The sequence below is a fragment of the Ambystoma mexicanum genome, chromosome 8, assembly GCF_040938575.1.
Source record: "Ambystoma mexicanum isolate Mex_15411 chromosome 8, UKY_AmexF1_1, whole genome shotgun sequence".
In the NCBI taxonomy this organism is placed as follows: domain Eukaryota; kingdom Metazoa; phylum Chordata; class Amphibia; order Caudata; family Ambystomatidae; genus Ambystoma; species Ambystoma mexicanum.
The window spans coordinates 1294642171-1294662656 of record NC_090929.1 but is presented as its reverse complement, the minus strand read 5'-3'; the positions used below and the strand labels follow the sequence as shown (position 1 = coordinate 1294662656).

At 45.6% G+C, this 20486-nt stretch overlaps 1 protein-coding gene across 3 annotated transcripts in view; it reads right to left on the bottom strand.

Annotated features, from left to right (window-relative positions):
* CFAP46 (cilia and flagella associated protein 46) overlaps window positions 1-20486 on the bottom strand; it is a 2698259-nt gene that overhangs the window by 1070567 nt on the left and 1607206 nt on the right. For all 3 annotated transcript variants that reach the window (XM_069611407.1, XM_069611408.1, XM_069611409.1), the window contains exon 39: window positions 12605-12711. In XM_069611407.1, coding sequence (XP_069467508.1) covers window positions 12605-12711 — 107 coding nt within the window. The remainder of the gene's footprint in view (window positions 1-12604; window positions 12712-20486) is intronic.

Here is a 20486-nt window from a genome sequence, read left to right as displayed (position 1 = left end):
AAACCATTCAATCTCTGGAATTTTCTCATGAACAGTTCATCTTGTATGTGACAGGCAAGTTTCTGTTTCTTAGGATATTGTTTAGCTTTCCAACCTTCATTAGTTGTGTCAAGTAAAGCTACAAGCTCCAGGTTCCAGTCTCCACATATAAGAATGTTAGGTGATTCTGTCGCGCACATTATCTCATCCATTTCATCACATAACATGTCTACAAAGAGCATTGTTCCAGTTGAATTTGGCTGCCAATAGATGTTAATTAAATATAATCTTTGATTCAATTCCGTCACTCCCTTAACACAGTCAATTATAGTTTTCTGGATATATGGTGACTTGTTATATGATTCGATTATCCTATATCCAGATCTTCTGTGGATTAAGGTTAACAAGCCAGACATGGGCCTCCCCCTTTGATTTGTAATAGCTGGATTCATGGCAATTTCAGCGATTGGTTTTGAATTAAGTGGATGAACCCTCTTGTGTTCCATGAACCAAATTTTAGAATATCCTTCCTTATATGCTTTGGATGTTAACTTGAGTTGTTTAATGCAGACGCAAGCCAACTCCAATTATTTTGATCGGCATTTTCTTCTTTTTGTTCAAGTGACTCAGATCTTGTGCTCCCCAGCTCTTCCAAAGGAATTGTAATTTTAATTTATCTAGGGTTCATCATTGTTTTTTCAGGCAGTATATCATTGTCCTCCAAAAACCAGGATACTGATTTCTTCGAGTTTGCTCTCTTAATTAAAACGCTTGATGTTTATAAATTGATGTGCTGGTGCTACACCCAGAGCACAGCAAATAAAGGGCTAATGTGTCTGTGTTAAAATGTAATTAAAATAATAATGGAGTCAGACTGGCGTCCCCTAGAGCCTGGCACCTCAGGCAGCCACCTGCAGTGCCTGATGGATGTGGACCAGAATAACAGTTCCCAGGGATGCGGTGAGGCAAGTTGTTGCAAAGTAAGAATTTATGTTGATTCTGAGTGAAGGTCACCAGCTTTGAATTTTTGGTTGCGAGCTAAGGAAGCCCACGCATCAGACACGCAGTATGAGGTTCAATTGTTTTTTGACCTTGAGAGAAAGGGACCATTCCGAAAGGAATTCAATGAAAGGAGGTTTGTAATATTGAAGACATGATGAGGTTATGCATTCCAAAAGTGGGTAAGGAACATGTAAATTTAGATTATGAGGAATCGTTGGTGCGAACACAGTGAGCGTTACGGTCTGAGTTACGCCAATAGAATGGAAATGGTGAATATAATGTAAGTTTGATTTTCGACGATTGTATACCGGAACAAGCATTAACTTATTATTATCTGAATATTATTTTTGGGTTACATTCTATTTGTCTGTTCTGTGTGGCTTATTGCAATGAAACGCAAGTAAAATCTTTGTGTGTAGTGGTCTTTTTAACGTGGTTATGGGGAGTCCAGCATCGAGGTGCATGTAGACCACCACTCGGTTCCCCCAGGTTCAACGCTAATATTTAATTAAAATGTCATGCATGACCATCTCAAATTGTGTACCACTTTGCACGTTGTTTTCTCTCTGTTCAGATTGTTTCATCTCTGTGCTAATCATTAATTTAAACTCTATCCCAAATTAATAAGTCAATAGATAAATTGTAATAAAGTTCGGGTAGTGAGACATTTTCTGTTATGTTGTCGAAACAGATCCATTCTACCATTCTGCGATTGTCATAGATTCAAGATGCCAACTGACGGGTTTTTCAACCGGCAGCTGAACATAGTTGTGAACAACTGGATCACAGTAACTCTTTTTTAGGACGATCTCCAAGGGCCCATATGCCCTTACCCTGTATCAGCGATTAGGAGCAACATAACATCCTTTACGGTGGTCTAGCCCCAAGTTGATGCAGAAGCACTGGAATTCACTGTGTGACTCAAGCACTTCTTTTACTGAAAACGAACACCTTGTGTACGCAAAAAGAACAACGCGTGACTCATGGTAAACATTTTGGATCGCGAGCGAAGAAACAAATTTGCAATTTGATTGAATATGGCAATAGTCGGATGTTCTCAGAGCGTTTATTGTGAAATAAAAGTACTTTACAAATTGTACAGTGGTGTTTTCTTTTAAAGTACGGTTTAATATTCCGAATTGTGACGTGCTGTGTTGTGAGTCGGTGTGTGTTGATTTTCAGGTTCTGCGTCACGTCACGAAGGTGATTATGGGTGCGTTTGGCTATGCTGGCGAGGAACGTCACTGAGAAAGGTGGAGAATATCACAAGATTTGGTGATGTGAGGCTCAGGGGTGGGGCATATGATTTAGTGAAGTTAGGGCAGTTTACCTTAGGCTAATGAAGCAATGGATAAGATTAGCACAAGATGGCCACGCCCTGCTGCCAGATTTCGCATGTTTATAAAAGAGGAAAAGTGAGGTAAGGTGAATTGGAAATGTTTTTGATGGATCAACGTATGTATAAAAATACATGCCTGAACCCTCGGGAAAATAATATTTTCTGAGCATTGCACTTGTCAATAATCTCTGGGGAGGTGAGGGGTGATGAGGATGGGATGGGATATTTATGACCCGATTTCGAATGAGTTCACAAAGTTCGGTGGGATTTTGTGCAGAGGGGGCAAAATTAGAGGGGGGGTGCTAAAATAATGTAAAGGCTTATAAATGAGGTGTCGTTTGATGAATCTACACTTCTTTTGGCAAACTGATAATAGATCTAGATATAAATGTTTTTGTGACGTTTGGTGGGATTCTGTCAAGAGGGAGCAAAATTAGAGGGGGGTCCCAAAATAATGTAAAGGCTTATACATGTGGTGCCATTTGAGAAATGTACACAAAGGTTTACAAAAAGATTATAGATATAAATGTTTTCGTAAAGTCTGAATGGATTTTGGGACGTGGGGGTAGCTTATATGATGATTGTATGTGCATTCATTTGACACTTTTGAAAAAATAAAACGTGGGTGGATTTCCAGCAAACTTGCGTAAGGCGCATTGGCAAGGATCTCCAAGCATGGTTTTGCAAATGTGGCAGTGTTTTCATATTTGACAAGTGTCATAATGTAGTTAAAATAAATAGTGGTATGGCTTTAGTGACTGAGGCGTAGCCTGTGGCCATGGGCAGTGGCCAGATAGCCAGAGTCATGGAATAAGGTCATGATCCGGACAATCTGGCTACTGGACATGACCAGAATGGACAAAACATAGGATTAAAGTGGCCATGTCCACCTGGGACTGGCTTTGTGTTAAGTTATTCGAAATTAGGATAGATTTGAAAGGGAAGAAAAATGTGCTTGTGGTATTATGGTCAGAGGGTGTTCTTTTTGCCTTCTGCAGGCTGCCATGGAAAGCGAAGAAGGGCCCTGTAAGGAACCCTCGCCTTCCCTTTCCATGGTGGCCATCTTGGAAACGGATTTTCCTTCCTACACCGGGACGCCACTGGCGTCCTTGTGTAGGAAGAAAAAACCTCTTTTTTAGCACCCCAGGTTCCCGCTTTGGGAACCTAGGGTGCTAATGGCCTTCATCCCCCATTTCAGGTGCTGGAATGGGGGATAATAATCCAGAGACCTCGTTATCCACCCTCGCTTCGCTTGGGCTGATAACTTGGGCTGCTGGGCCGGTATCCACCATTCCAGTCCCTGGAACGGAGGATGAACGCCACAATATTCCCATCAGCATAACACAAAATGCAAATGGAAATGCTGGAAAATCTTATTGAGTCTATGTACTTTACTGAGAAATATAAAGTAGATGGAGTCTATACATTTTTTTTTAGTTCTATTTTTTAACTGTGAAAGGTGGTTCCTAAAGGAATATGTCTTTTGTTGTTATTGGATGTGTTTTTTTGGCAGGAGAGCTGAGAACGAAAGGTGGGGAGGGAAATGAGGGAAGAGGAACCAAACACTAATATGGAGGGGTAGGTGGACAAGGGAAAATGTTGCACGTGTGTTATTTCTAAGGTAGGGGGCATTGTTTCTCATGCTCCTTGATTACAGCAGTGGTGGTGGCTCTTGGGTAGGAGGGATGGCATTAGCTGATGCAGTTTTGCTAAAAGTATGTACTGTGTACTAGATTGTTAATGGATAATGTGTAGGAATAGGTGTTGGAGTGGTGCAAGGAAAATTTGGAAGTTGAAAGTTCCTAGTTGAAAATGAAGTTCTGAACTGTCCGCGAAGCAGAGATCTTATCGTGAAGTGCGGACAGGTTCTCGGACGCGTCATCATGCCGCGCACCAGTGTATGGTCATGTGACACTGCTATGAAGTAAGATGTTCGTAGACGTCTACGGATGCAAAACTAGTTGAAATAGTTGCAAAAGGTGTATGCAAATGTTAAAAATGATTCCAGAAGGTGGGAAATGGCAGAGTTTTAAGGTGACCCTTTGTAAATTGGACACAATCATTGCTATATTGGGTAAGTATGATATTAGTAAGTTGTAGGAAAATAGCATGCACTGGTAAAAACCTATGAAATTCACTGAAAAAACTTTGTTAAAGGGGCGTTATGGCTAAGTTGCACTAATAAAAGCCTATGAAATTCAATGAAAAAACTTTGTTAAGGGGACGTAATGGTTAAGTTGCACTAATAAAAATCTTTGACGTTATGGTCTTAAGTAAAATCGAAAAACCCCAGAAATTCGCCAGTTATGGTAAGCTAAACAACCATAACTCGCACCACCACCGTGCACTGCTAAGACTAACACACAGGACATCAAAGATAACATCACAAATGTCATTGATGACATCACTGATGACATCACATATCTGGGCCACTTGTTTTTGTTTATTGACATATATAGGCCAGGTGGTTTTGTTCACTGGCAGTCAGAATAATAAAATTGGTGCTATATATCTAGACGTTAACCTTGTCATATGTTCTTTAAGTACTTTCCTCAGTTTGGTCTCAGCTCATGGTGCACATATATGGGGAAATGAGCAGGCCTCAAACACACAATTCATTTGTATACATGAAGATAAACTTTAATGTCATTACCATTTCCTGATGATGCAGTTTCTTTCATCCTTACATTAGTTTTCCCGTATGTGCCTCTGATTTGTATGCATTGTGGTTCTTCATATGTATTGTTTGCACCAGCACAAGTGCTGTAAATCTTGAATTGTTAGCTAGTTATTACATGTTTAACATTACTCAAATCTCTGATAAGGTAGCATTCATTATTGTACTATCCAAAATTACAAGATTATAAATAGTGTACTTCTATGGTGCATGCTGCAGTCATTTCTGTGTTTGTATATGATTAGGTTTCTGTATTAACGACAACACTCCAATACAATGATATTAGATAATAGATTAAGTAGTTCATGATAGGTCTCCCGATCACCCCTGACATCTTGTTACCAACAATATAAACACAACTCCTTGTAGGGACGTTTCACCAAAATGTATTTCACATGTGATGTCATCAGTGATGTCATCAATGACATTTGTGATGTCATCTTTGATGTCCTGGGTGAATTTCTGGGGGTTTCCGATTTTACTTGAAACCATGACGTCCCTTGAACAACGTTTTTTCTTTGAATTTCATAGGTTTTTATTGGTGCAACTTAACCATAATGTCCCCTTAAAGTTTTGTCATTGAATATATATATTTATTTATCTATATATTTTCACAAAAAAAGTTGCTTTATTCAACAATTCTCAATACCTAATTAATTTTTTTTTTCCATTTGTTTGATTCTTTTTAATTATTTTTAATTCTCACCTACAATTGATGCCATCCCTCCAACCCTGGCCTGACGTGTGACCTCAACACAGTATGGTCAATTAATGTTTTATTGCTAAATGCTTTGGCTACTATCTGTCTATGCTAACATTTTCTATGATGTCTATGCCTAATGGGACTGACCACTTTGGAAATGTATATTTTATACTCAATGTGTATCTGTACAGCCTTGATAACGACCAGGGGTCGAAACACGTGTCGGCTGTTTTTTTTTATCACAAAAGAATAAAACATGACTCATCACTAAATTGATTCTTCAAGACTTTTTGGATGAACTTTACACTAACTAGAGTTGGACTTTGAGCGTGAGGCACTCTCCCAAACCACTTTATTTAGACATAATATATGTCTTACCCAAGCGTGGCTTAAGCCACTTGATTTATATGTGTTCCTTGTGCTGAAGTCTTTTTAAAAACAAGCATTGACAAAGCCAAGAGCTTTGGTTTGTGTATAGGTATTAGATAGGCATTTGCCAGGCACTTCTGTTATATATCTAGGTAATCACACCATTTCCAGCTGTAGCGATCTTATAGCCAGATAATACCATTATGGGAATGCCTGGCAAAGGCCTATCCGATGCCTACACAATAGTCAAAATGGTTGGCTTTGAAAATACTTCATCAGTTCAGCATTTCATAGAGGTAGAACACATCACACTAACTTCTATCTCATAGATATAGTACCCAGCACACTTTTTGCCTTGGTTACTAGTTAGCAGGCTTCTTTCCATCTCACGGACATGGCAAAGAAATGATTTACTCTCCAGGGATATGGTGCCCAACTCACTCAATAGTTCTGCAAGTTTCACTGTACCTCTACGGATATAGCACTCGGCTCACTACGGAACTCACACAGTGCTGTCAAGGTAGCGCTGATCTAATTCAGCAAAAGGTATTGTGCCTCCAAGGACGTAACTCCTCATTTGCTTTGTGGATTTCATATGCATCTGGAATATCAGTCCTGGCTCTCTAATAGCTCTTGCTCCAGTGCTCCCCCATGGCATCTTCTTGCTTTATGTACTGTTCTGCAGAAGTCCTGTCTTTGCTCTGGGCGTCCGTGTGGCTCCATGGCTGCAGAATGTGAACTCTGCATCAGAAATCCTGAAGATGGCTCCATGAACAGGGCTTGCTCTGACGGCTTGTTCATGGTCGGTGGTTATTCAAGATATGCCAGTCTTGTAAACCATATGATGAGCTCAATGTTGGTGTTTCAGGTTACTCCATGCACCAGGTACCCTCATGTTTAATGGAGCCAGTTTCAGGATCACAGATGGCGACAGTTTATGTTAAAGTGTAGTCCCCAAGTTCAAGAAATGGGGTCCTGTGCTGGTGTTCTAACATATTGAAAAACAGAGGGAAAGATTATGTGAATGTTGACCTGCCTCTCCTTCTATATGATAGTACTGGTGTAGGGAACTGGTCAGGTCAGTTTGGCTAACCAACAGCACTTCTCCAACATCATTTGATGAAGACAGTGAGCCGACTTCATCACACACTCGTCTCACTTCAAAATAGCTCTTTCTTGTCTTCATGTTTTATGAGGAATTCTGGAACAATAATGTAGTATTCCTTCCATATGTTTGACTGAAAAGACATGGTTGGCTTGCAAGCTCAAAAACTACCTGATGATCCTGGCGTTGGCATCTTTGTTTCTTAAGAGCCAAATGTTGCATGGCCCGCGACCAATCTGATCTTTCTGGCACTTAAATAAGATCTCAATGAGCCATTTTATCACTACGCACTCAAATTTGATAAAATTATAGTTTCTAGTTTCCAGTTTTCTATTATCCGAGGAAAGAGTTTCCAGCTAAAGCTGTTCTTCCCGATCCAGTTATTGATGAGAACAGCCTGTCAGGTCCAGTAGAGGCTTCCTGCGGGAGTGATGCTGGCCCACCAGAACGCCCAAGTCTGCCCGCCCAATAGTCTCTTAGCTGAAACAACTACCCAACGGGCAAACCCAAGGGGAAAGGGGAATTGGGATAAAATAACAAACACAGATCTTCACAGCACCCACTGCTCCTGCATTCTCCATGGACTGCATATGCCCGAGTCTGTTTTCAGGTTCACTCCAAGTGATACTGTGAGGATCTAAAAGCAAACACAATAAAACGTTTACTTAACTCTTGTCTTCCAACCCACTCTTACCTTATTTTCTTGCCCTCTGACACCCTCCAATACCTGCAGCCTATGCTTGCTAGTAAATAGGCTTCCTTTTATCTTCTACAGAAGTTTCTGGCTAGGCTAAACAACTTAAAAAAACTGCAGAGAAAAACTCAGGTTTGCCTGCTGTTCCTCTTTACACTGCTCCCTGACTCTCCACTTAGCCTTTTGTTTGAGTCCATGAGAGTTCAAGATAGTCGTGGTAAATGTCCGGTCAGCTTAATTGGAAACATTTCTGATATCTTTTGTTGCTCATTTTCACTGAGTTCACCCACAAACTGTCTTGCCTGCTCTCTGCTCAGCTAACGTTCAGTTTTTACTGTCGTCGGAGTTTTCACAATATTTCCGTATTCATTCAGAGTTCAAGATGACTCGCTTCATACTGTCTCCTCCGGAGACAGTTTATTTCCTGTTTGCCTTCTCTCAATTGCACTGCAGTTCATACTTGGTTTTTACAGTTCAAACTTCAGAAACAGTTCCCTGAGGCAATCTTGCGAAGAAGAACCGGTAAATGAAGACCGTTGTTGAAAATCCCAACGGAATACTCAGCACGGCTCATAGGCACGCATTTGAAGATCCTTTTCTTTAATACGCCCGGAAAGGAAAAACGCGACGAGCATTACATGAATAGGAACTTATTTACAAGATGTGAATTGTTAATGTTAGTATTAACTCAAGTAGAAAAGTTAGTAAATTCAGCTTCGCGCCCGACCACATAGACAGCGCACCTCATTAAAAGGGTTAATGTTAGCAGCCTAACACGAGCACAATGAAATGCACACGCTCAGTAGAATCTCGCGCTTCCTTCAGAAACGAAACGATACACGAGCCTCAATGCTGCCACGAACACATCGGCTCACATTTACTTCAACTGTTTTAACAGTAACAATCTATAACACTAGCGTGTCCTTTAACTACAAGCTTTATGCAATTTAAATGATAACTGTACTGCGGATAACTGGCTATGGTTTTCAGTTTTTACAAGTAGATCAGTAGCAATTATCTTGCTTCATCTGTTCACAACTTCCTTTCTTCTTCAGCACTCCTATCAAGCTGATTTCTTCAGCTGTTACAGATTCGTGAGTCTCTCCACTGCAGTTAAATAACATGAACAAGAACTTCTTAAAATGTTTTCTCCAAAGCTCTGCTGAGCTATAAAACTGTGACCTGCTTCTTTGATTACTTGAATGGAAGGCAGTTTAGAATTCCCTGTGAGAATTCCAATCCACCTCACTGCCAGTCCCCTCCAATCACTGCTGCTGATGAGGGGCTCCTTCTTGCCTTGGGAAAACAAAGGCCTCCTGAAGACTTCATTAAGGGAAATTTTCTTTAGTTTCTCTGTTTCAAATCAAACCATAACCCATACAACTTCAACCACCTAAAAACTACCACCCCTGTACCTCCTCCTGCTAGAGTGTTTCAAACATGTACTTGTGGGTGAACTCCTAAAAGGACGACCCTTACAGTGGATGCCCTCATGTGAAAACCTTATTGTATACCCTTGAATCCTGACACAGCCCCTATCCAAATTCTGGAGGCATCAGTCTGTAAGAAGAATTCTTACTTAAAGTTGGCATAAAATCAGTAGAGGGTTAAATAGACCATTCTTCAAAATTAGAAATCTTATTTCGTCGGGTCCACACACTTATGTTAAAATGGATAGGAGTTTATCTGTAAGGGATGTCACCCAAGAAGAGAAGGAGGGTATAAAGCTCCTATAATACCCAACTAAGGCTAACAAAGACGCAAGTTCTTCCTTTGTTTGGGTTATGAGAACTCGTTGTACTACTTGGCCCTTCTTCTCATGGGGGCCCTTGTAACCACTTTCCCAACTTAAATCCCTATCCGTTTTTTGAGGATGATGCTAACTTCCATTGGTAGTATTGGCAGTGAGTCCTTTTTATTTAATGGTCTAGCAGACAAAGCATAGGTGGTGCATCTGATTGTCCCGGATGACTGACAATGTCATTAAAGAAGGCCCTGGCACACACTGTTGATGAGGATGCAGAAAATGATCCATGGGGAGTGTGATGAATTCTTGCCACATCCTATACTCATGTTGAATGGTAGCGCACCTCTAGGAATGGAGCTGGACCAGCCACTACTGAATGTTCCTCCCAGAGGATGGTAGAGGTGGGATCCCACAGGCCCTTTACTCCTCTCAAGGCACAATATAGCCTGGCCTTATCAGAGGAAGACCTATTCCGGAGGAACAGACAACCCATTCCAAAATGCATTGGGCTCTAATTAGGGAATCTATGGTTTCTCCTCTGAGTCTCAGCTATGGACTTGGGAAATTACCGAAGACACTAATTGCATGTGCAGACTCTCACAGGTCAAAAAGAATCTCTACTGTGTACACCGCATAACCGTGTTACTTACCAATAGCAGATGAGAGACTACCAAACTACAGTCTTCAGGCCTTGACCAAGTGGTCTCTGCGAAATACTCACCTACCAGATCAGAAACTCCAATAACCATTAAGGAGAGTGGAGAACGCTCTTTTGCAGAGTTCCCATTACAATGAACAGGAACAGTCAGCAAGGAAGCAGACACTTCCACGCTTGCGGTCAAAGTAGAAACTCAATCCAAGATGGCACCAACCCTCACGCCTACCTTTAAAACCTTACTGAGCCAGTGTAGCTTTTATCAGAGTCACCCCCTTCTGACTCAATCCAAACTCAGGGCTCTAATCTTCGTCTCGTATAAGAAACAACTCATAGGAAACAAAGGGGGAGGAACAACGCCTCTCCCTGCACTATAAAGAGGGTGCATGAAGCAGAATATGGGGGAGAAACTTGGAGGAGACACATCCTTATTTCAAGGGAAGACTGCTTGAGATCACATGTGGGAGGAGATCAACTTGGACAATCCTGATCCCTTGACACAAAAGGACCAAGAATAAGAAACCACTTTGTGCAAGCCGACCAGCTGGCCCAAGCCAGACAGCAGCTGGAGGAAGCTGCAACTCATCAAGCTAAGCTACTTCTTCAGTTGGGGGACTGTCAGGAAGCTGGAAGATAGAAACCAAACCTCTCCTAGAAGCAAATGAAGGGTGAGCCAACATATCATCCACCAGCAACCTGAGGCAGAGGATATCCCATGGCAGAAGGGCCCAGATAAGTACAACCTTTCTGAAACATCCAGTGCTAGGACATTGTGTGTTTTTACAGATGATCCTGCTATATGTGGTTTCACCCAGTCCCTTTAGCTCACCTCAAACATCACTATAAATTCAAAGCAGGAGACTGCCTCACATAATCCAATATGGCCAAGAGACAGTCAGAGGTGTCTGAGTGGAGCAGGTCAGAGATGCAGAATAAAGGCAAAAGGGTTTGTGTATCATCAGCATAGAAGTGAGGCAAAAGCCCGAAGGAGGAGATAATGGCAGCAAGAGGAGTGTGAAAGTGAAAAAAATGCAGTCCAGGGATAGAGCCGTGGCAAACACCAAAATAGATTGGAAACGACAAGGATGTGCTGGGCAATGTTCTTATTAAATGCAAATAATGATATTGGTTAGGGTCTGTTTGTTTAACCCCCGTCCCCCAACCCCCCAAGCCCTGCACCTCGTGTTTCACCTATCCTAATAAATTGCATGTATTGTGATTCTCCTGCATTTCAGGGTTTATTACTTGACTGATTGACAAAGAGCATGTGGGCTGAGGGCTTAAATACTCCCTTTACCATCTTGGGATCAGGCGGAACCGTCATGGCACCTGCATGGCCCCCTGTCTCAACTTCCTTCACTGTCAGTGAAAAGTTCTCGTCTGAATTTGTGTATGTCTGTTGCTCGCGGGTCAGCTTGCTGGATGCATCTCAGGTGAGAATTTTGCCCACCCGATGTTTGTGTGACTCACTTTAAATGGAACTGCAGCACAGGAGCCACCAGAATGCATGCTTCTCCAACACCCTTAGAGTGTCCTTATTCTTGGAATACAGCCTCTGATGTGATTTCTTGTTAAGAGAGTTGGGGAGGGAAGTCAGACTCTGGCTCATTGTCCATATACCACTTCCCTTGGGTGCACATAGGAGTTTGTGGTTTCCCCTGCTCCCAGAATCTCCTGGTCCTCCCCAATCGGCCTCATACTTGTCACTTTGTCACCTATGCCAAATGGCTTTACCAGCTTGTCACCTTGTCTTACCCATGCATAAATAAAAATAGTCTCAAAGGTTTGTAACAATGGTAAAATAATGTCATTGCCCCTAAAACTAGTATGCAGCATCAGACTTCTATATGATATCCTGATGCGGATATAAAACATCCTAAAGTAGCCAATTCTGTTCAATAAAAAGATATAGGCTGCAAAGTATTGCTCCAATAATTTGCCCACCAGAACACTAGCAGTTTGGACGAATCAGAAGACGTTATTAATGTGTTCTTACTGCATGTTCAAGACAAAAGCAATAAACTGTAATGCGAGACTTAATGAAGTCTGGTGTATGTGTTGTCATTCACAAACAGACAGGCTTAAGTTAGTTCATTGTGTTGTGTCTTCCTCAGTGAGGTACACATTCCTCGTGATGGGCAGATATTTCGAGAAACTGTTAGATACAAGATGCTGTTAGGGAAATCTTGCTGCGATGAAATGAATGTTAACCTTTTGACATGCTTCTGGGGAATTTGTAAAATGCGCAAATGGCATAGACATCCCCGTGCTTCCTGCTTTCAAATAATGGTTAGAAATGTGTATGAAAACTATATAACCGAAGAGATACGATACCTTATTTCTAGCGATGATATAAAGAAAGCCAGCTCTGATCTCCGGTTAAATCTACCATGTAGCATCTCTTTGAACGCATTTATAGTAGTCTGCAAAATGGTGCAAGCCTGAAATAAAAACGTAAAGTACATTGTTAATCATTTGTTGCATGGCATAGATGTAGTACAAGAAATCACAGAGTAATGGACTACATTTCTGCATCAATCAAGTTAGCGCAATCTAAGGTTAACAAAATGCTAAACTAGGATACTGACTCCGGAGTAATGCCGGATGGTACCTACACAAGCAAGGCAAATAAGTGAGGTTTTACGCAAATAACTGAGGTTTCACGTAATGGTCTGTCAAACGAAGTATCATATAAAGAGAACCCACTCATCATTTTTGTGGTGGCAAACCAGTAACAGGTTTATTTGTATTGCAAGACAGAAGACTAGCTAAAGGTTCACTGTTGCTACCCTCGCGGGTAGATAAGGAGGACACACACACACGGAGAGGTCGTGGCATACATCCACTTTATTATTCTACAATAACGAACTGGCGCCCCCTTGCGCCTACCCATAATCCCCTTCCCCTTCCGTTCTTCGTTCCCCGTGGCTCCGCCCTTCCAGTGGCGGGGGCCGCACTCTTTAACCCTCGAGTGCCGGGCAACACCACCCCCGGACAAATATGTTCAAACATCAGAGTCAGCATTCCTCGACTAGTCTCACCGGCTTCTTGACTGCTCTCCGAGGTCTTTCGTCGGGTGCAATCGGCCTTGGTGACTCTGGCATTCCTTCTCCCTGACTCGTTCCTCCCGGGTCCTTTCCCGGAGGGATCCATAGGTCATCCCGCGGATCTCGCGGTTCTGGAGAGGTCGATCTCTGATGGGGTTCTGCATCTTCTCGTCTGCTGTAATGTCTAAATTGTTGGCAGTTCCTGGTGATGGCTCGGTTCTGGTCTTCTGCTGTCACCATCGTGCCTTTGACTGGGGTTATCCTCATCGGGCTTGGGACGAATCGTGTGTCTGTTTTCTTTGGTGTTGGTTGTTGGACGAGCACTTCATCTCCGATGTGGAAATCCGGTATCACTGCGTGTCGTCGGGAGTCAGTGTCTTTCCTTGCTTTCTCTTTGGCTTCTGCATCCTTTCGGAGTACTTCCATGTCGGGGAGCTCCTCATGTGATGCGTTGTGGGGTATGCGAGTTCTCACGGTGTAGCGGAGCATTAACTCTGCCGGCGTCCTGTTGGTGACTTCATGAGGTGTGTTTCTGTAGTCTCTTAGAAGTCGGCACAGCGCCTGGTGTGGGTCAACTGCTTCCAGTCTGGCTCTCTGTCTCATCTTTTTGATCGATGCCATGAAGCGTTCAGCCATGCCGTTAGCTTGCGGGTGTCGGGGGGTTATCTTCATATGTTGGAATCCCAAATGTTCCGCTAGAATGTTGAATTCAGCTCCGCAAAACGGTGGCCCATTGTCGGATTTGACTGTTTCGGGTATTCCCCACTCGCTGAACACTTCCTCTATTGCTGCCGCTACTTGCGGGAATGCGGTGGTGGTGACTGACTTGACGATGGGGAATCTTGAGTGCTCGTCTATGAAGAGTAGGAGGTATTCACCGGACTCCGTTGGCCCGTAGAAGTCCATTGCCACACGTTCCCACAGGTGTTCTGGAATCTGTGTGTGCTGTAGTGGAGGTGGACGTTCTGGAGGGGCTGTGCACTGACAAGCGTGACAGTTTCTCACCCATTCTTCTACTGCTGCGTCCAGAAAAGGGAACCAGACGTGGCATCTCAGTTGCTTCTTCGTGTTGTCGGCTCCTCTGTGCCCTTCGTGGGCCGTGCTGACGACCTTGTTTCTTAACGTGGCGGGGATGACTATCTTGCATCCTCTGAGGAGGATGTTGCCATCTTTAACGGCTAGTTCTCTATATATCCTGGCCAGTCTTTCAATCTCTTGTCTACACACCCCCGGGTGTGCCAGCATTGCTCTATGGTGGTCGTTCCACTTGTTGGTTGATGTGAGGCTGATGGCAAGAGCCGTGGTGGGGTCAGCGGCCGAGGCGGCAGCGACTCTCTCGAGGGATAGTGCTGGGGGTAAAGAGTTGGCTGAGATGTATCGTACATATGCGACATCTCCTTCCCGGGTCACTGGGGGCCCAACGGGGTGTCGCGAGAGATAGTCAGCGGGGTTCAGGTCACCCCCGGGACGGTGGATAATGTCATAATTATATTCTTGTAGCCGAATGCCCGACCTCTCGATCCTGGGGGGCATTTTTGTGTGCGGATTCCCGAATAGAGACAGCAGGGCCTGGTGATCTGTTATGAGCGTGAATTTCTTCCCTATGATGAACGAATGAAAATGCTCACAGGCCCAGACGGCGGCCAGGCTCTCTTTTTCTGCTTGGGAGTAAGCAAGTTCTGTGGTGGACAGCGCCCTGCTCGCATAGGCGATCACATGTCTCGGATGGATGTCTTCACCGCTGGTCTGGGCGAGGATGGCGCCCAGGCCCACGGGGCTTGCGTCGACAACGATTTCAGTGTGCCATGATGGGTTGAAATACGCCAGGCGGTGTGCTTCAGTAAGGGCGCGCTTGATATCCGCAAACGCCTGGCGACAAGCAGGGGACCATGCGAACACCGAATCTTTTTGGAGGAGTTTCCTCAATGGGTCCGTCAGGGACGCGTAGTGAGGTATATATCGTGCACAGTAGCCTGCCATGCCGAGAAAAGAGCGAACGTCCGCTACGTGTTGCGGCTCGCCGAGGTTGGTGATCGTGTCGACCTTGTCGGGATCTGGCAGCATCCCTTCACGGGAGAAAATGTGTCCAAAGAACTTCAGTTTTGTCCTGCTGAAACGACACTTGGAGATGTTGAGGGTGAGGCCTGCTTTCTGAAGTGCTGCGCACGTGGCACGCAGAGCCATGTCATGGGACTCTTTCGTGGACCCGAACACAAGGATGTCGTCGCTATAGTTCAGCGTGCCTTTAATGGGTCTGATTACGTGCCGAATGGCTTCTTGAAAGATCTCCGCGGCGGACGAGATCCCAAAATTTAGCCGGCGGTATCTGTAGAGTCCGTCATGTGTGGCGAACGTTGTGATGGGTCTGGAATCAGGATGCATCTCCAGCTGGTGGTAGCCTTGATTAAGGTCGAGTTTAGAGAACATCTGTGCATTGTTCAGTTGGACGATCATATCTTCGATGCATGGTCCCGGGTGTCTTTCCCTTTGGATGGCGGTATTTGCCACCCTCATGTCCACACACAGCCGGATTTTACCCCCTTCCTTTGGTACGACCACAAGGGGAGATACCCATGGGGTTGGCCCCGTGGCAGGTTCAATTATACCATCATCAAGTAGTTGTTGGAGTGCTTCTGATACCGCTGTTTGCAGGTGGAAGCCAACTCTGCGGGGATGCTGAAGTACCGGTCTGACTGAGGGGTCAATGTGGAGTATGATGGGGGGGGCTCTGAGTTTGCCCAGCCCTCTGCATAGGTCAGGAAAGTCCCTTACAATGTCAGCTTGGGTGATCAGGGTTTGTGGTTGGTAGGATGCTATGGAGCCGATTGAGTCACTTCCGAGTTCGTTGGTTGGGGTTGCTGTGATGGTGTCACCTGCTTTCACATGTATTTCAATGAGCCCCAGACGGGACGCGGTGAGGTAGCTGAGCAGACATCGACTTCTGGCCAGTGATCTGATAACGTGTACTGACGTGTTGATCTGGCGGCCGTTCAAGAGGAGGCGTTGCGGGAAACATCCCATTGACTGTAGGGGAGTTGTGGCACCCCATTGAAATATCCTGGAGCGAGATGGTTTGAGAGCTGGCGGGTTTGGTATTGCGGCGTAGTCCTGCTCGCCCATGATGTCGACAGTTGCCCTGAATCAACCATGAAGTTGAACTGGCAGTTGCCTAATTTGACAGGGATTCTGGGGGCTTCTCTGGCTTCTTCCGAATCAAGTATAAGGTTGACGAAGTCGTCTTGGGCGTATGTGTCGTACGGCATGTCATACGTACATTCCTGCTCATCCTGGTGGGTTGTCTCGTATCTGTAGTCCATCGGTGGATAGTCATATTCATCCACGAGGCGTCTGGCTTGATCTGACGGCCCGTATGGTGGCATGTACTCTTGTGGTTGATACTCGTCAATGGCTCTGATGTACCGCCTTTGACCTGATCCTTGTTGGTGGTATCTGGGTTGATTGTAGTGTGGCGGCGGCGGGCGGGGTGGCGTTCTGGTTAGTGCTTGCGGCCGCATCGGTGGAAACGGTACACCCTCCCGGCACACAGAGTGAAAGTGCCCTTCTCTTCCGCAGTTCGTGCACCGTTGGGATAACGCGGGGCACGACCCAGCATGTGGGAAGGACATCCCGCAGCGGTAGTACTGCCTTTGTAGTCGGGGAGTGTGTGTAGGCTGTGTTCTATAGGATTGTGGCCCTCTGTCATGTGGGCGAGGTGGTGGTATGGCCGCAACGAGCTCAGTGGTGTCTAGTTTGGGGCTGCCAGGACTGGCCATGGAAGAGGCTTGGGCATCAACCCTCTCATGTATGCGGGCGAGTTCGCTCACTTCCTGAATGGAGAGGGGTTTCTTTAGAAGCTGCTTCTTTAGGGCGGGAGACAGACATCCTTCAATGACCCTCAGCCTGATGGCTTCCTCTAGGGAGAAAGCGTCGAATTGGCAGTTGGCGCCTTTAACCCTCAAGCGGGTTATGAATTCGTCCACGGTCTCTTGCGGCATTTGGGTACATTTGTTGAATAGGTAACGTTCATAATCGCGGTTGACTTCTATGATAAGGAGTTTGTCAAGCGCAGCAATTAATTTCTTGAACGTGTCCTGTTCAGCCGAGGGGATGGTTTTCACCACAGTTTTGATTTCGCCCCCTACTAGGTTAAGAAAAATGTCTCTAATGTGGGGGGAGTCGCCGTCACCGGACCCTCTGACGTAGTGCTGGAAATCCTCCATCCAATCGGTCCATCTTGGTCCTTTCGTGGCTTGAGGGGTCATGGTGAATGGCGGCGGCAGTCGCAGCTGAATCGGCTGCGCGGCACGAGCCTGCTGTGGCGAGTCGGGACGGGACCCACTCACGGAGTTTCTTCTGCTCATGGTGCTAGGTGGCGGTGGCTGGAAGGCGCGGGTTCAGCTTGCGTGGTAATCGTGGAATATGCACGTGTTAGGGGCACCCACCTGGAGGATGCTGTTGTGGGTGAGGTCACCGCTCCACGTGTTGCAGGACAAAGGTCTGCCGCGTCTTCGTGCTCCTGCTGTGTAGGGGCCAGGTGTCTGCTCTCAGGCGTGTGGTCGCTGTGGAGGCAAGGAGCGGCCCTTGTGTGGGCGGGTGTGCGGGTGGCGGGATTTGCCAGCCCGAAATGCGAGTCTGCACACTGTGGAGGACAGGAGGAGGCCTGGATGTGGGCGGTCACGTGCGCGGCGGATTGCCGACACGAAAATGTGAGGCTGCACTCTGTGGGAGGCAGGAGGAGGCCCGGATGTGGGCGGTCGCGTGTGCGGCGGATTGCCGACACGAGAAACAGGAACGCGCGCCACCTCTGGGGCGACGGAAAAGCCGCGGCTGGAGCCCGGGAGCTCAGGAGCGCTTCAGGCGCGGATGCGTCGGGCTGCAGGAGGAGGAGGACTCCGTCGTGTGCGAGGAGAGGCCTCGTCGCCAGTGTTGCTACCCTCGCGGGTAGATAAGGAGGACACACACACACAGAGAGGTCGTGGCATACATCCACTTTATTATTCTACAATAACGAACTGGCACCCCCTTGCGCCTACCCATAATCCCCTTCCCCTTCCGTTCTTCGTTCCCCGTGGCTCCGCCCTTCCAGTGGCGGGGGCCGCACTCTTTAACCCTCGAGTGCCGGGCAACATTCACCTTAAAGGAAATGTCCGCAGCAACTTCACTCTCGCCCTCAAGACTTCCGGTCTTTATAGGCCACGACGTGTCAGGTGACGGATAAGAAACCTAACAAGAATCTTCTAGAACCCTTGGCTTAGGCCTCCCAGTAGAAAAATGCTCCCCACATAGCATGCATTGCATACATTTACCAAACTAATCTGTCGTCAACGCAGATGTCTGCTGGAATATGACGTGACTAGTTCCTCTGTGCACGCCTCTGTGCACTTCCGCCGGAGCTGTTTCGTCAATTCCACCCTTCAGCAACAACTCCTTATATTGATTCAGCTACTCCTTTGTATGTAAAGGATCAAACCAGTTTCCTTAGTCACAAGTTCTAAAAGAACTATGGTACCAAAAGGTGTTGGGAGGTGTTTCGCTCTCAGTCAGTGCATGTCAAATATGACAAAATGGAGATAAGCCACATGTTTCGCAGCACAAAATGCAAGTATGTCCATTGATAGAGAAGATGAATAATAGTAATACTGGCATGCCATCGGACATTAGCCGCTAAAATAAGAAAAACAAACACACAAGATAACAACACGCGTGTACAATACTATTTTAATGGTTCTATGCTTCTTTTTCATCAGTTGTTTCCTCGTGTGCACGTTCCTTGTGCAGTTTTACTGTATTGTCTTTTTCAGATTGTATTTTTGAATTGGGTGGATCCCCACCCAAACAAGCGTTCCCTTTATCCCCCAGCCACTACCCCCACACACAACATTTAGTAAAGATACAAACACATTACAATTTGGATACTTGGTTAAACTCTTTGATTTACATTTCAAATTCACCAACACTAAACTGAATATTTCACTAGTACTGAATAAGGGCAGTCCAGCATTTCAGTGCTGGACTGCCCTTTTCGGTGGGACAAAGACTGATATGAAAATGGCTATTTCTCCTCTGTGAAGGGTGCAGTGAGCTAGACCGTGGTTGAAGACCCTCCTGGGTGGAAGAAATGAAATAGGACAGGGTATTTGACCCATGTCCGTTCTCAGTAGAGGAGCTTGCACACTCCTTTCTAAATTGAATATACATCACCTATGCATTCAACACAATTTCCCAAGCGCTACGTAAATGTATAGACCGTATCAGCCAGCATCCCATACCACACAATGCACTCCTTGCCCACCACATCGCTGCTCTCTGTCCCAACTTTCAGTGCTATGCAGAGGACACCCAGCTCATGTCCAGGCTACACTCGACCTCCTCCTCTCCTTCACTCATCTCTGACTGTCTGTCTGCTATCCAGGAGTGGTGTGCCGCCAACGACGCCTGCCTTAATGCCAGTAAGACTGAGATTCTCCTCATCGGCACACCCGCTACCTCCTTTCCTATAGCTCTCTGGCCGGCCTCTCTTGGCCCTCTTCCTGCTCCCACCTGCAAAGCTAAAAACCTTGGGGTCATCTTCGACTCCACACTATCATTTTCCCCTCACATCTCAGAGATCTCTAAAAAAGTCACACTACCAGCTGCACCTCCTCAGAGGTATTCTTCCTTTCCTCTCCTTCAACCAGAGGCTCACTGTCTCCAGAGCTCTGGCTCTCTCTAGGCTGGACTACTGCAACAGCCTCTTTCTAAATCTGCCAGCTTCCACTCTCCGCCCTCTGCAACTTATCCAGAACAGGACTGCGAGACTTGTCCTTGGCCTCAAGCCCAGGGATCGTATCTCTCCAGGACTGACATCTCTGCACTTGCTCCCAGTGGCTGTGAGGAATAAGGTAAAAACAATCTGCATCGTCCACAAGGCCTTCTGGGGCCTGGGGCCTCAATACCTTCAACTCTCTCTACCTAAATATCTGTCTTCTGGAGCTCTGCGCTCATCCGCCTCCAACTCCCTCAGGGTCAGTTGTTTCTCCAAGCAACGAGTTGCTGGTAGATCTCTTTTTTCGGCTGGTGCCTCTCCCTGGAACAGCCTCCCTGCCTCCCTTAAACTTGAGAAGAACCATCTCCGGTTCCGGAAGCACCTCAAAACCTTTCTCTTTGCTTCTGCTTTTTCTCCTCCTCTG